At 40.1% G+C, this 16,675-nt stretch overlaps 1 protein-coding gene across 1 annotated transcript; it reads left to right on the forward strand.

Annotated features, from left to right (window-relative positions):
* The first annotated feature begins 1 nt into the window (after position 1).
* Positions 2-5,732, forward strand: ATP23 (ATP23 metallopeptidase and ATP synthase assembly factor homolog). Its single transcript, XM_027456666.3, has 6 exons — positions 2-209; positions 566-611; positions 717-798; positions 1,095-1,232; positions 2,638-2,721; positions 5,347-5,732. The coding sequence occupies exons 1-6, from the start codon at positions 38-40 to the stop codon at positions 5,548-5,550; spliced, it is 726 nt and encodes a 241-aa protein (XP_027312467.1). The 5' UTR covers positions 2-37; the 3' UTR covers positions 5,551-5,732.
* The last annotated feature ends 10,943 nt before the right edge of the window (positions 5,733-16,675 follow it).

Consider the following 16,675-nt stretch of genomic DNA (forward strand, 5'->3'; position numbering starts at 1 on the left):
AGGCCGGGCAGGGGGAAGGGGGGAGGGGGTTGAGGCCATGGCGGCAGGGGGCGGCGCGGCGCCGCCGGGCGGGGGGGAGGAGGAGGAGGATGACCTCGGGTACCGGCTGTTCCCCGACCGCAAGAAGAAGCCGCAGGGCTTCCTGGTGCGCAGCCTCTTCACCTTCCACAACCGCTGCCAGCTGATGCTGCGGATGAGCCTGGAGACGAGTAAGGGCCGGGAGCGGCCGCAGGGTGCGGCGGGGGGGGCGCGGGGTGGGCGTGAGGAGATGGTCCCGGTCAGAGGGGGCAGCGGGCACTGGGACGGGCTGCCCGGGGGGGCGGGGGGGTCACCGTCCCCGGGGGTGTGCAAGGAAAGGGCGGGCGCGGTGCTTGGGGACGTGGCTCAGTGGGTGCCCGGGGTGGGGGGGGGGTGGCTGGGCCGTTTGTGTCACGTCCAGGCTGAGCGCTAGCAAGCGGGAGTTTGCACACACAGCGCTGCCTTCCTTGCCTGTCTCCGTATTTTGGTTATAGACGACTTCCAAAGCTTTTTTCTAGAGAAATTGATTGCAGCAATGTTTTTCTAGATCCATACGCTCAACTGCTTCTTGCGGCTATGAAGCAATCTGGTTGGTACGTAAACTAATTCGTCCCCTTTTCTGTAGTACTGTCCGTATTACGCAGACTTAGCAGAGTTCCTCGACTTTGTCGCAAACTTTGTTCATTTGGGCCTTTCAGCACTGTCTTCAATGACCGGCACTTTTCTTGCGAAAACTGTGATGGCTGTGTCAGTGGAGGTTTTGATTCTGCCACATCTCAGGTAGGCACCAAATCAGACACTGTCATCTTACAGGAGAGGCTACAGTTTTTTTACTGTCCTGTTCCCTGATGAAAAAAAGAGAACTGGATTTATTCATGCTGATACCTGAGTTAAAGTCCTGAAAATAGATATGCGAAAGGTGTTTTGACGTATTGAACCGGGCACTACTGGGACACTGAAGAATGGTGGGGCTGCTGATGATAAAAAACATTGATCTAAAGAGTCTAATTGCTGTAGGTGTTCTGCATGGGTCTCTAAGAAACTTGGTGAAAAGACTACCTATATCCCTTCTACAGATTGTTCTGTGTCAGAACAACATTCGCCAGCAATCCCATATGAACCGTGTGGTTGCGCATGAATTGATACACGCTTTTGATCACTGCCGTGCACATGTTGACTGGTTTAAAAACGTCAAACACTTAGCCTGTTCAGAGGTAAGTTAAAATGCTTCTAACATTGCCATTGAATTCATTACTGCTGGTTATTAGGGATGCTTCATGTTTAATTAGGTATCCTGTTATACAAACTTCATTTGATTGATCCTCTTAATACATTTTGTCCTTTCTGTCTGATCAACTTAAACAGCTTCAATCAGAGAACAAATATCTTGTTTTCACAAATATTAATATGTCAGTGTCATACTAAGTAAAATGTTGTCCCTGTGCATGCAAGCATAACAAGAAGTGGTTATTACTAAATGAGAATAGTTGGAGATTAGCATACATTCACATCTTAATTGAATATTTAGTGTTCCTTTTCTCTCCTGCAAATCTCTTTGTTGGGTATATTTTTTGTTGGTTTATATTTTCTGGTTAACAGTAATCTTGTCTTCTCACTTTTTTTGATTGTGATGTTGCTAATAATGCTTTTAGTTTTGACTCCACGTCCATTTCAGAGGACGTGGGGATATGCAGATTGAAGGGCCTCAGAAATTTGATGCATTAGTAGGTGAAATTAAACAGTGAACACAGCCTAGTAAGGATTTCTCTTATATACACAACTTGTGTATTCATGTGCTTGTAGCTGATATCTGATGTAATTCCTGTTGTTTGACCACCGAAAAGCTTTGCCTTATGATTAATATTGTGAAACTACATTTCTGTCACTGAGTGAATTAGATGGCTTAACTATACTTTTCAAAAATAAAATAATGTAACAGTATTTTACAGAGTTGGTGTGTTTTTTTTTGAGAACATATTTGATTCCAGGCTTAAGATATGCCCTGGTTTCATCTATAGATAGGATTTAAGAGAATTGATGTGAATTGATGTGATCAGATTTCATAAAAATTAATTTTATTCATATTTGCTCTGGAAAAGATTCACATCATCATGTATTGTCTTTATATTTTTTGTAGATAAAAAGTTGTCTCACTTTTTAAATTCTTATGGTATCAGTAAAGCCATTCTCTATAATTGCTGGATTCCTGCTCCTCTGGGTATCGCAGGTGGTACTCTTTGAAAAGTTCCCGTGTTTCTTCCAGACTCTTTTATGAGTTTTTAATCTAGATGGTTTTATGAGAATCTTAATTTCTATGTTCTTTTAGTAGTCTGTATATGTAAGTATTATCTTTTCTGCTCAATCATTTAAGCATTGAGAATATGCGAGCTTTTGGCCCTGTAGAAGCCTACATGTTGAGCAGTAACACTTTGCGTTCACTGGGGTTGAGAGGGTGGTTAAAAAAGGTATTAATAAGTACAAGTGGGAAGGGAATATTATTCTCTATCAGCAGCCAACAGAAAGATACCAAAAAAAAAGTTATCTTTATTTATTTTTTTAACTTTGTATTTCCACGTCTTTCTCTGATCTTCTATTTCACTGTATTTTTTTCCTCATTAGATTCGAGCTGCTAATCTCAGTGGAGACTGTACACTGATGAATGAAATAGCCAGGTTTAAATTTGGATTAAAAGCACACCATCAGGTAAAGACCATGGATATTAACGTCTACTGATTTGTTACGAGCCTTCTTTACATATTCGATCACTGCCTTTTACACTCTCTGCGATACTTCCATTGCAGAAAGAAGTAAATGTCTGAGAATCCATAATACTGTTGTACAGCTTTTATCTGCCCTGCATTTCTCCCACTTTATTTTGTTCTCATGTTACTGAGCCCTACTTAGTTCTTGTTTGTTTTACGTCTTAGCTTCCTCAAGGCCTTTCCTTTCTCATGTTTTCCTTTGGATGTGTACTAGGTCCGGTTTGCGCATTTTGTTTCTTTGCTGTTATTTCTTTTTCCCTACTGCCTCATTCTTGGCTCCTGTCACTCAGTTTTTCTGTATGTATTTCCCATTGCTGGATTCTTTCTTAAATCTCTACTAACAAGAACAGAACTGTAGCTGCATGAAACATTGATTGCTGCAGAGTAATCTGCATCTTCCTCACATTGCTCTGACAGGAGTATATTCTTAACAGGCGGTGGGGGGACGGAAGGAGGGGATATGCATAGGGAGCCTGATCTTGTCTGGTTTGGCCGGGAAACTGTATTGAGTTTCCTGTTGTGTCTTGCAGTTGTAGCAGCTGACTGAATACTTCAATGAAAAGTAGAACCCTTCTAATATTCAGTTTTCTGCATTATTTTTTCCTATTCCTCCTCCTTACTCCTACTGTTTCCTTTACACTGTTAGCTCCTTCTGCTATTTTACAGACTCAGGGTACAGGACCCTCCTGTAACTTTAGTCTGTAATTTAATTTCATAATTTGCATAATCAGTTATTATCTGCAAAGTGTGTCTGTAATAGCATTCCTTCTTCATAGGTTTTGACATTATTGTCAGTTTGTTACTGTTCATCTCTTCCGTGCTCCCCAGCAATTCTGTTTTTGCAGAGCAGTAGTGTGACAGGACCAGTGCTTGTGAATAAGCTGTGGACCTGCTACTCAATCAACCTTTACTTAATTAACCTTTAACGGTTCATGGTGTTTTTTTTATTATTTTTTTCTGAAGACCTTTATTATTTTTGTTGAAGTGAAATGCCAGAGTACTTAGTCATGTCCTATAGCATTACCACTGACAATGGATGGTCAATAAGAACCCAACAAAAATGGGGTTTGCAAGAAATGTAGCAGCAATACTCTAAGGCCATAAAACTCTTAAGTGTTTGAAAACTGGATTACAAGGGGTCTAAATAACCATTTGTCACCCAACACTACAGAGGACAGGAAGGTTGTTTTAGAGATCCTTGAAGGAATGACAACTGGCAATGGGGTTTTTGTGTTATAATTATATATTATTTTTACACTTTATTGTTGCATAATATGTTAGCAATCAGCATAGGTTGTTATCTACAATTTCTGCCACTTAGTGTAGCTGACAGTTACATAGAATTTCTAGAATTCTTAGTTCCATGGACTTTTCAGTCACCTGGACCCTCTGCAGATCAGGTCAAATTCTGATTAGTCAGTAGTGTATATTAATCATAAGCCAGACTCAGACTTTACCTAAAAGAACATGAGCCACTCACTCAGTCCTCCAGGAAGATGACAGTGGAGGCACCAGAGGATTCACGGGTTTTGCTGTCCAGCAGCAGTGCTGGTCTAGCTTCCAGTGCTTGCTGTTGCATGATCTTGTAGACAGTTTCCAGTTCACTGTGTCCCAGTTCCAAGCTCCATGTGCTTGTACAGTTATGTGATGGGTGTAACCACATCCTGACAACCCAGCACCTGAGCCTTAATAATGCGAATGGCCTTAATAACCCTGTGAGTGGGTGCCCCCATACCTTGGCACCAGAGAGGTAGGGAGAAAGGGAGGGAAGAGTGATCTGTGACCAGCCCAGTTGCATGCTGTGCACGCGTGCCTTACCGTTGGTTATAATAATTGGTAATATACCATATTAGTGGTATATTGGTAATATACCATACCCTATACCAATATAGGGCTAATTGGTAATATACCATATTACCATGTGTCAGGAACAGAGGGTACCAGTCACACAATGCATGTCTTGGAGGAGCTGCTTCTTTCTACTTGTAGAGAAGAGTACAGGTTGAATCCCAAATAATTGTTTTTGTTTATTCTAGAGCAGTAGTCAGCTTATAGCTGGAGATGCTTACATTGTTTTTATCTTTTAGTAGACAAACTGTGTAAGCAAAAGTAGTCATAAAGAGAGGTATCAAAATAAAGACTATTAGAGGAGTCATTCCTTCATGTTTTACAACATAAAGGGGGTTAGAAGTACTAACTTGGATTTATGTATGTTTCTTTTTACATATTTTCTCTTGTGTGCAAGTCGAGTTGTACAAATATTTGGTACCCACAACAAATCTCAAGTTTTATTTTTTTTCCTGTTGAGAGGAATATCCTTTTCTTATCTGGAAGTTTATGGAAATGGAAATGGTATGGAAAACTAAAACACATACTTAAAACAAATTTGAACAGAAACGTCTTTTAATGCTTATTGCAGACGTTATTTTACTCTTCTGTGACACAAAATTATTGCACATATAGTAGGAGTTGATACTTGACAAAATCTTTTTTTTAAAAGGGAAAAAAATGGGTTTATTCTATTTTTATTTTTTGTAATAATGACATTTTCTAATTCCCACTTTAGACTTGTGTACGAGATAGAGCAATTCGTTCCATTCTGGCTGTTCGAAAAGTTAGCAGAGAGACTGCGGAAAAAGCTGTGGATGAAGTGTTTGATGCCTGCTTCAATGATCTGGAACCATTTGGAAGAATCCCGCACAATAAAACAGATGCAAAACGTGCTTATAAAGACTTTCTGAACAGAGATCGCTACAATGCTAATTTGTAAAGGAAAAAAATGTGAAAAACTATGTTAATAGCTGGTTGTTCTATAGTATATGGAGTTGCAATCTACACCTGCAATGCTGGTGGAAAGGGGCAATTCTTTCAAGTGCATCAATTAATTTTGTAAACTTTTTCAAGGAGCCAATTTACATCAAGGTAAATAAAGTAAATGAACTTGACTAAAAACTGTGTTTCTTCACCTGTTATTCCAACAAGCTCATTTAGTACACCTAATGATTTAGTAGATAATGATCTGCACATTTCAATGCACATTTAATTCTGTTTGGTTTGAGTAGGAATTGGTTTCTAAAAATTTTGTTGTTATTGAACAAATCTTTTCATAAAATCTTTAAATTTCCACCATCTTTGATACATAGTCATAAATTTGATTATCTTCTTCAGTCCATTTAAAAAGCTCCTGGACCTGTATTTAACAACTGGCGCTTCCCAAATGTAGTGAACTGCCCCATTTGTCTCTGAAGTCAGTTTTTGAGCACCTCTTAATTCCACCTCATCTAATGTTAACTGTACAGGTACATAAAGCCCTTTTGCTTATTAGAAATTTGACTGACAATTCTCCTGCTTACAGGATCAAACCTACAGGCTGGATAAGCATTGTCAGAGTCTATCCATCAGACTGAGTTTTACATGAATAGTGTATGGAACTTACCTGCTTGACAGTATAGGAAAAAGACTGGAAGTTCATCTCTTCCTCTGAGGGAAGGGAAAGGTTGCCAACTTCATAATAAATCTTAGAGAAACTGTTATTCCCAAATACAAAGTATTATAATGATTGTCTTGGATACAAGAAAGCCACATTTTCCTCTTTCTTGAAGTTGAAGGTATGATTCTACCACAGGTACAGTTCACTGACGTAATGGACTTGTGGCTCCACAGTCAAAGGGTTTGTAGGTATAACTATTAACAGTTACTGGATTAAGACTCAAATGGGAAACCTAGATCCACAAAGGAGCAAATAGTCCTCTGATTTTTATTGTTTTGTACTGATTGCCAAACAAACTTAATGGGATCTCAAGGTCTGAGAGGACTTTTTGTTACTGGTTGTGTCAGTTCTGTGCAGAATTTGCTGAGGTTGGAAGGGACCTCTGGAGACTGTTTCTTTCAACCCCATTGCACAGAATAGGGTCAACTAGAGCAGGTTTTGCAGGAGCAAGTCTAGTTGAGTTTGGGTGTCTGCAAGATTGAAGATTCTACAACCTCTCAGTATCTGGTTCAGCATTTGATCACACATGCAGATACATATGGAATTATGTATATGGAAATAGATGGAATTTCTGGTATTTGTGCCCATTTCCTCTTGTCATTTCCTTAGGCACCTGTGAGAAGACTGGCTCAGTCTTTGCTTCCACCCTTTCCCCATCAGATATTGATGATAAAGTCTGCATGTTGATAAAGTCTGCCTGAACTTTCTCTTCTCCAGACTGAACAGTCCTACCTCTCAATCTCTCCTTGTGTGCTGGGTCTGCCTGGGATGGAGTTAACTTTCCCTGCAACAGCCCATACAGTGCTGTGCTGTGCACCTGTAGCTAGAACAGCACTGCTATCACACCAGTGTTTTGTGTATTGCTGAGCTGTGCTGGCACAGTATCAAGACTCCTTCCAACCCCCTGCCAAGAGCCAGCAGGCTGGGGGTGGGCAAGAGGCAGGGAGGGGACATCGCTAGGGCAGCTGACCTAAACCAACCAAAGGGATATTCCATAACAATTGGACCTGTTAGAGTGGGTCTGGAGGAGGGCCACAAAGATGGTCAGAGGCTGAAGGACCTCTCCTGTGAAGAAAGATTGAGGGAGCTGGGGATGTTCAGCCTAGAGCAAAGACTCTAGGGAGACCTGTTTGCATCTTTTCGGTACTTAAATGGGGTTTATAAAAAAATGGTGAGAACTGTTTCACACAGCAGATAGTGATAGAACAAGGGGGAACAGTTGTAAAATAAAAGAGGAGAGATTTAGATTAGATTTTAGGAGGATATTCTTTGCTCAGAGGGTGGTGAGGCACTGGAACAGGCTGCCCAGAGAAGCAGTGGATGCCCTGTCCCTGGAGGTGTTGAAGGCCAGACTGGACAGGGCTTTGGGCAACCTGTTCTGGTGGGTGGCATCCCTGCCTATGGCAGGGGGTTTGGAACTGGGTGCTCCTTAAGGTGCCTTCCAACCCAAACTATTCTATGATTCTATGGTTCTATCAACTATACATGAAAGAGGGGTCTACATTAGCCTACAAAATATACCAGAAAGGGATAGATATGAAATCCAGCCAAGATGTCGAGATTAGACTGACATTCAGTGTGTGAAATTAACCCATGGTCTTAGAGACTAAGGCATTCCTTTGATGACAGGCAATGCAGTCACTTCTGCATATAAGTCCCAGTAAAAGAGACAAAACAGTTTGGGGAACATTTTTGATAGATAGTTTGTGTGCGTGCTCCCTGAAGATTTAAAAAGTTGTAAAATATCAATGTGAACTGCCTTAACTGTCAGAAAATCATTCAAGGCATGTTTAATTTACCTCTCCATGTATAGTGATAGATAAAGTACCTGGAACTTGGGCCCTGAGCACAAGAATTTGCCAATCATATTTTGTTCACACTGAATTCAGTCAGGCAAAACAAAACAAAGCAAAAGAAAAGCAACTCTTTGTCCCACTGCTTGTTGAGATAAAACTATATGGAAATAGTGGTAGAATGCCACCTGCTTTCCAGATGTGCTCAGACAACATTAAGGTCACCATGCAAATTTGCAACTTGAGCCCAGAGCTCAGCCTTCATTGCTTGAAAGAATAACTGCGCACATACAGACATTTTGTTTGTTTTCTGTTTAATGTAAGATGTAAAAGCAGCCCTGGGAGACCTGGTCCCACAACCCAGTTTCTCACTCACCCAGTCCCAGGAGAACGTCTCCACCAGGGAGTCACAATTTTGTGGCTCTACTCATGATTTCCTTGGCCCCGTGCATTTTGTTTTCTTCAGTTCTCTCTCCCAAAAAGATCTGGAAAGAAAGCAAGAAAAACTCTATGAGAGTGGAAGCGATGACTCCATAAATGTACTGGGGCAGGGAATTTAAGTCATGGTAGAAGGTCAAATCGTTATGAAATGGACAGTGTAAATTTAATTAGGAAATTAGAAGCTGGAGATTAAAGGTATTCTAAATAGGATAAAGGACAAGGAAAATGCATTATTTATACTAAGGATGGAAAATTTAGGGAAACGGTTGAGCCCAGAATGAGAAACATTAAGTCCTTGAATATTCAAAAAAGGCTGAAGTAAAACTGGATTGTTGTGTTTTCACATTTATTTGTATCTTATTTCTGATGCACCACTCCTATATTTTAGTATTTCTGTTTGTCATTGCCAGAATTTGTAAAGGAAACAAAAACCCTTTGACCTTTTTTTACTCTCAACACCGCAAAATATATAACTTTGGTTTCCTGTTCTTCATTGTCCTCCCCTGCAGCACCAGGGAAGCTGCAGTAATACTCATTACTCATATTAACAAGTATGTGAGTTAGGACAAGCTGATGGGTTTGAGATCTTAAATCCTTGTATTGCCACTTGAGCATATTTTACTCACATGGTCAAGGTTAAAGTAATCACCAAATCTGGGATCAGAAAGAAATTTTTCCTCGATTTATTTGATAGGGATGACTTTATTTCTTTAATCTACAGTATGGAGGCTGAAGGCTTAAAAAAGGCTTAAAAAGGCTTAAAAGGCTTTAAAAAAGAGGTATTGTAGTTACAGTAGCTGTTCTACTGAGAGAATGAGATGCTGAACAGAGTGTGGAAAGGGATATAGGTAGATGCCAGACTAGGAACAAGACTGCCTATAATCTACTAAAAGACCAGCTAAAGTCTTCACCAGGCACCCATGACACTAAATTGGGGAAGATGTTCATATACAACAATATGTAGCAGAAGCAGAACAAACAGTGCTGCTAATGGCTGGCATCTGCATGCATGCTTAGTATGGGAGCAGAGCAGAAGTGCTTGAGAGGCAACCATAAACAGTAGGATAAACAGTGTGATATAATATATAAGGACCTAATTAAATGCACATAATAGAGCTGTTGCTTGCCTTGATTTAAGCAGACGAGCAGCTGGACGCTATTTCATGCTGTTCATTCACCAGTGCACAGCTTTATGTTTCCTGGCTGCTATCGCTGCTCTAAATCGAGATGCCTGTGTGATATAACCAGTGCTGAACTGAGCTGTGACTGGCAAGGCTGGGTGAGTCTGTCCCTCATAAATGAGCTCTGGTGTTGGCCCTGAAGCAGGTAATTATGCCTCCGCAGTAGGAGCTACCCTGCACGCTGGGGTTTTAGCTAAGAGTTAGGCTTCCTGGGCAAGGAGTAACCACTGGAAGAGCACGGTAGTGGGAAAGGCAGACCTAGAAGGAACTGCAGTCGGTAATCACAGAACAGCCAGAGAATTCCATGTTAAATGATGTTGCTTCTTGTTGCAGGGCTGAAACTCATTGGCATGTTTTCTCTTTCACTGCTGTGGCTATTGTCAGAGTATGAAACTTTTTCAGGCATACATAACTGCTAGATCTGGCTGCTGTGGGGCACAAGACCTTTGGATCTGAATGTAATTATGTAATTCCTTACTAAAAAGGATTCGGTCATGTAATTAGTCTCGAGCCTAGTGGGCCCTCTCCTCATCTGTCACTCAAGAACAAGCAGCATGAAGAAAATGATGGCAAAGTCAGCCACTTCCCATGCCCCCTAAGCAGGGCCAGTGATTTGCCACCATTTCCTGAACAGCAATAAAACACTGTGGAAAAATTTATATGTAAGCACTGCCCTCACAAAGGACAAAGCAACACACCAAACAGTGCCTGGGAGATTTGATCGAGCCTGAGTTGCCTGAGTTGTTCTGTTTGTGGTGAATTATGTGTGGATTACACCTATTCCCAGGCGTAGCATAATACACACCCACAGGTAGCATTGCTTCTAGGGCTAAGCATTAATGCATATCCCTCAGAAAGTCATCCTAGTTGTCCTGGAGAAAGTAAAGTCTTGCCCAAGATTCCCCAAACCTGTGTTTTCAATAGTTTTGCAGAATTTCACATGGAGATTTAATAATCTTATTTTCTCAAGGTAATTCCATCAGTGACTGACATAATCACACAGCTGAATATCCAAACAGAAAAAAAAATGGGTATAATACCCTACATACCTATGGAGAAAATTGCACATTGAATTCTAAGCTTCCCATCTTTGATATAATCGAGCTAGACCTTCTGGGTTTTCTAAAATCCCCTGCAGATCAGAGATGCCTTGGAACAGCATAATCTTGTATGTTAATATTCCCCTAACCTTTACTGTTTTTCAGATTCCCATTTTGTCAGTATGATACTGAGTTTTTCATAATACTTCTAACGTATATTCTGCCAGATCATTCCTTCCCTTCATTATACCTTATTAAGCAAAGGTCTACTTCACTGAATGTGTGTGTGTGTTTGAGTGTTTTGTATTTATATTGCTTTTTGTCCAACACGCTTGTTGAATATTTACAGTTATCTGTAAATCTGGTATAAGCTATCTGGCACAAGCTCTGTCAAGTCTGTCTAGAAATGAAAAAACAGCAATAAAGACGGGAATACAAGAATACTAACTGCAGCTTATTTTCTTTAGCATTTTTGATAGATGAACACCATAAAAATCTGGGGGAAAAAGTATTCCAGAAATGCCTGAAAGAGACACTGGTAATAAAGAGTACACTTAGCTATATGAAGGCATAATTATTTAAATAAATGATCAGTATGATATAAAATTGCATAACCGGGATATGTCAGTTTAAGCAGCAGATAGATTACAGTTACACCGAGTTGCCGGAAAGCAATCAGAAGAGTCTGATGGGCTTCTTGTCATTCCCCAAGAAAATGAGGGACAGTAATTATAAGAAACTTTTTGCATGCTGTTTATCAATTCAGCAATCATTTCATTGCTTTAGGTGCAATTTTAATCTGCATCATTTTTTCTCATCTAAACAGAGGTTTTAAAAAAATGAGTAAAAGCTCATAACAATTATGAAAAATGGGGGGATGAACTAGCCAGCAGAGGGAGCAAAAGGAGCGTGGAAGAACGTGTTCGTGCAGAAAGCCACCTGCCGACTATACATAGCCGTTGCTCAGTGTGCAGATCAGTTTTTGTGGAAATCTCTGTTTTAATCAAATTTGCATAACTCTAATGTTAAAGTAGATTAAAAATTATACATATTTCAATCACATTTTCTGCTTCTACAGAATATATCCTTCCTTTAGAAGATCACCTCAAGACATATGGAAATAATTTTGCTATCTGTGATGCTTTGGATTGTGGCTATGTTTGCAGGGGCAGTTAGATAAATGCTGTGGTGCATGTTGCAGACCTAAGCTTCAAGCTTTGAAGACCCATCATCAGTAATCAGAATCATACAAGTCACATTGTCTCAATTCATTACTTCTCATGCCTGAATTCCCACCATATTTAATCTTGTTCCTTATTTATGAAAGATTTGGAAGTTTTGACTCAAACTGTACTTTTTTTTTTTTTTTTTTTTTTTTTTTTTTTTTTTTTTCTGGTTCTGCATTAATTCCACAATTCCAGTGCCATACTGCTACCTCTGTTTGTGGAAGTATCAAACGCCAGCTGAGCATCCAAGTCTTATAATAAATATCTCTAGAAGTGCTGGTTCTTTCTGCTTATGCCCTGTCTCTGTCTGAAGCTGCTTTTCAATGCTAACTGGGAAAGAATAAAAATAAAAAATAAATAAAAAGTGACATTGTCCAAATAGTAAAGAGACGTAAAATTACAAAGGATAGTAATTTAAGAACTGTTTTAATTATTTTCTTTTTCCTAGAGAAGAAGTGCTAACCATAACATATCTCACTGAATACTTCCTTGGGCAGATGTATTTTTAAAGTTTTTAGTACCTGCTCCTCAGTTTCATGGACATTTGCCAGAATTAGAACTGTAGCCCACATGTGTTGATTATAGTTTTGCAAAATTTCTTTGGAAAATTTTAGCAATTACAAGGGAAGAAAACAGAAACTATAAGAAAGAAGGAAAATTCAACCACGATAAAAAATGTTATTAAAGTATTCATAAGTTTTCAGGGCACAAGCAGGAAGCTCTTGCTAGAGCTGAGGAGTTCAGCACTGAGTTTATTATCCAGCAGAACTCGACCCCAATTCACTAGTAAGCACTCCTTTCTACCTTGCCTGCAAGCCTGATCAAAAACAAAACTAGAAAACTAAGCTTTCTATCGTCTTTTTTTTATTATTATTATTATTTTTTATTTATTCAATAGTTTTCTGTATCATAGTTCTTAAACGGGACATGAGAAATCCATTAAAGGTTTGGGAGAGTGAAACCATCACTCTCACTTTGTTTGAAAAGAAGATGGCAAGAAGGAAAAGGAAGGGCATACACAAAGGGCATGCTAGTGTTTAAGGAACAAATAAATGAAGAGAGATCTTGGTTTCATCTCCTGCTCCACTGAATGTTAAGTAAAAAACATAGAAGCATTTGCTGGATTTATAACCATGTTCCCCACTCGCAGGCATCTGCTGGGGAAAAGGCTGTAAACAAATCCATGACAGGTGACAAGCTGGGCAGAGCGATGGCTGCAAGGGGAGCAGGGGTCTCTGGTACTCAAAAGTTTGGTTTTCCCTCTCTCCCTGCCAGAGCAAAATGGAACTGCCTCAGCAAGAGGGACACCTTTATCTCTTCCCAAAATACTTCATATTTGACTGGTTTTCATTCATCTCTGGTTTTGTCCTCCTATTTTCTCTTTGTTCGAGAAAGTTGCTTCCCAATGAACACATTACACTCAGCCCACTTTCCTCTTCAACTTCCTCCTCTGTGTGTGTGTGAGTATGTGCAAGGAGGATGTTGTTCTTCCTTTTCTTCCTGCTATGTCTTACCTCCTTCTGCTACCACTGTGCATCTCTAATTCACACAGGAGAATGCAAAGGAAATTATATTTGGGGAACCTATCCACTATGTTATATGTGTCAGTACAAGGGATATTTCATCCCAATGACCTCTGTCGATTTCCATCTCCTAATCCCAACTGCATTTTTATCTCTGATCACTTAGACCTGGACTGGTAGGACTAAACTGGCAATTCACAGCAGCAGACTGCGAAGAAGGATGTGAATCCACTTCCTTCTGGTGTTACTTTTAAGGAGCTTCCTCCTCACCTCTGGTCTTATGCCTATATATAAATGTAGGCATATATATGTGTCTCAACTGCCCCACTTGCTGCAAAACCCAGCTCCTGCAACTGTATTTATTTCTTTTGCTGCCCCCATACTTCTGCCTTCCTTGCTGAACCATTGTTGATGCCTGCTGGTGGTCTGCTTGGCTTTACTCTCTCGGTTCAACACTCTGCTGGAATCCATTTGGGAATATGTTTCTTCAGCAAAGAAACAAGGGCAGGGATTAAGGATTACCAGTTTGGCCTCATGGTGATACTGGACTAAGCTCGTGGCAGGGCTGAGTACTCATCTGTGGGATCTGAGAAACATTCCTGGGTAGCAGAGAATGCATATTACCCTCAGCTGTTATTCCTGCTGCCTGACACCTGATTTAAAGAGTAGGAGACTAATTACCTATAGGGCTGGGCATACAAGAAAAGAAGCTCATGAGGACACATTTTCATCTCAATTTCTTTTTCTGACTGCTGGATAAGAGCAGAGGTAAAAGGACAGCTTTAACATAACCCTTTCTTTCTGATCTTTGAAAGCCTCTGGGGGAGTAAATTTGTCTGCCAGACACTAACTGAAGAGGACTGGCTATTATGTCTACTTTTTTCCTGGCTCCTATAGCACTTTTACTGACTCCATGCCAAAACATACCAAGGGTGTCCCTTCCTTGTTTTCCAAGTACCAGTAGTGACATAGTCAGGATGTTCTTGAGCAGTGAGAAATTTGAGTTCAAATCCTCTCTAACTTTTGCTTAAAAAGAAAGAAATGCTGCATATTTTAGAAATAAGGGCTAAGGAAGCCTTCCTATGTTCAGTCAATGAATCCAGAATGCAGGGTAGCTGAGTTCTTGTCAAGGGAAGGTTTTTAGAAATCATACCACTCACAATCATTTTCGATTGCCTAGCTTGGGTAGAAATGTGAAGACATTTTCTTGTCACCCACTAACACATCTTAGAGAGGCCAGTCATGTAACTTGCACACTGTGTAAATCACCTTGAAGTACAGCACCTACTACATGTGCAGTGCTACAGTAATAATCCCTCCTGTGACATTTAGACTTTTGTAACTTGATCTTTACATGACATTTTGCTCCTTTCAGCACCTAAATACCGGAAAACTATTGCTGATATACTGAGGACTAGTGATCATTCACCATAAAATCCTTTCCTTGTGGATGCAACATCAAAGCATTTTCTAGGGTTTAAAGGGTTTGAAGTCACATTAAGCTTTCTTTTCTGCTAGGTTCACCCAGATAGGCTTTCTTGGGGATAGCTAGCTGGCTTGACTGAACCTTTGGGATTTTCTCTTCAATAGTTTGAAAGCTTATTGATAACTTGGATCTACTATGGAAAATGGAAGTACTTAACATGCTGAAGTATGGTTTAAAAAAAAAAAAAAAAAAAAAGACCTTTCCTTCCTAGGATAAACTTCAGAGAGTTCTTCCCCTTACCTTGGGTCAGTCAGTAATGAATTGCAGTATGGCATACCTTCATTAGTCTGTAACCTATTGGTTGGGGCATCCACTGGAGAAGTGGGAGATGAAAGTTCATTATCCTTAGGGTAAACAAGTACTTGAACCTAGCCATCTGCTATGTAAATGAGTTATCTAACGACTTTTTTGACTTTTTTTTTTTTTTTAAGAGTTTATGATCCTTTCCCTCCGACTTTTCTACTTTTTAAAACAAAATAAAATGTACCCTCTACTTCAGTTTTAGGTTACTTTGTCTTTCCATGCTGGCCTTTCTGTATGCTTTTTGAGACACGTAACCGTCACCTTTCAAGACATGTTTAACATAAGGAACCTAACTTTAACCCAAACACAGATGTAATAGGCAGCAGATTTGGTCCCAGAGGTAGTGATGTCTGAGGACCATCAGTCTGAGGTTGTCCAAAGGTGGCTGAGACACCTGTGCACGAACTTTAGAATATTAGGGCAACAGACTTCCTTATCAAAATCAACCTTCACTCTGGCAGCTCTCCCGCTTGCTTCTTTGAGACCCTAAGACATGCTTCTCATCTCATGAGAGCCTCATCAGAGTTCTGCCTGCTTTCTCCATCAACACATACCTTCAGCAGCTGTGGCAATGTGCTTCAAGCACATTTGTTTCCACCTGAGATGCCTCTTAAAGCAGTACTTACAGTAGACCTCCCTCTTGTACAATCCTTGGTAGAGTTCTGGAGGAGTATATCGAAATAAGTATCTCTACAGTTAGGTTGACAACTACATAGATTTATTTATTTATTTATTGAGATGTAGGTATTGTCTGAATCTCTTCCTGTATGCTTTATTCCTTTTATTTACTTATTTATTTATTTTAACAAGATGCTTTTCATATTCTTCAGCTGTAACCCCATAAAGCAAATTCTTATGGAATAGGTGAGAGAAAGGATTTTGAGGGGAACTACCTCTTTCTGTCTTTGTGAACCAAGCAAGCAAAAAATACTGACACCTCTGTCACATTAAAGGGTAAGAGTAAACCAGAGTAAAATATGTCTGTTTTGGAGGTAACTTTAATATTCATTTCACAAATATTCAAGCAAAAGATTTCACTCCAGGCACTGCTGCTTTTAGGGGCATATATATAAACAGGGCCATACCGCCACCACAGTTCTCCCTCCTTTGGCAACCTCTCTAACCAAGCTCACAGACCTCCACCCTTAAGTCTGTATAACAGATAAGCAGAATCTAGCTACTCAACTTCCCCATTGCCCAAGGCTGATGTCTATCAGTGGCACTAAGTCTGACTGTTCTCCACACCCCTGTCACTGTTTCTATTTCTCTCCTTCAGGAGTCCTGGTTTCAAGACACGAACTTCAGGCTCTCAGGGACACAGACTCTTTCATAGAGCTCTGCAAGTTCTGAGCAGCAGAGCACTTAGGCACTTACTTACCTTTAATCATGTCATATTTACAGACTTAACATTT

Source organism: Anas platyrhynchos, chromosome 1 (genome assembly GCF_047663525.1).
Source record: "Anas platyrhynchos isolate ZD024472 breed Pekin duck chromosome 1, IASCAAS_PekinDuck_T2T, whole genome shotgun sequence".
NCBI classification, from domain to species: domain Eukaryota; kingdom Metazoa; phylum Chordata; class Aves; order Anseriformes; family Anatidae; genus Anas; species Anas platyrhynchos.

What these genes read in the sequence shown, in the direction of transcription:
- ATP23 (XM_027456666.3), top strand. Translation starts at nt 38, where the DNA reads ATGGCGGCAGGGGGCGGCGCGGCGCCGCCGGGCGGGGGGGAGGAGGAG. An exon ending in AACACTTAGCCTGTTCAGAG is followed by an intron (nt 1,233 to 2,637) that starts GTAAGTTAAAAT and finishes TTTCCTCATTAG; the next exon opens with ATTCGAGCTGCTAATCTCAG. An exon ending in GATTAAAAGCACACCATCAG is followed by an intron (nt 2,722 to 5,346) that starts GTAAAGACCATG and finishes TTCCCACTTTAG; the next exon opens with ACTTGTGTACGAGATAGAGC.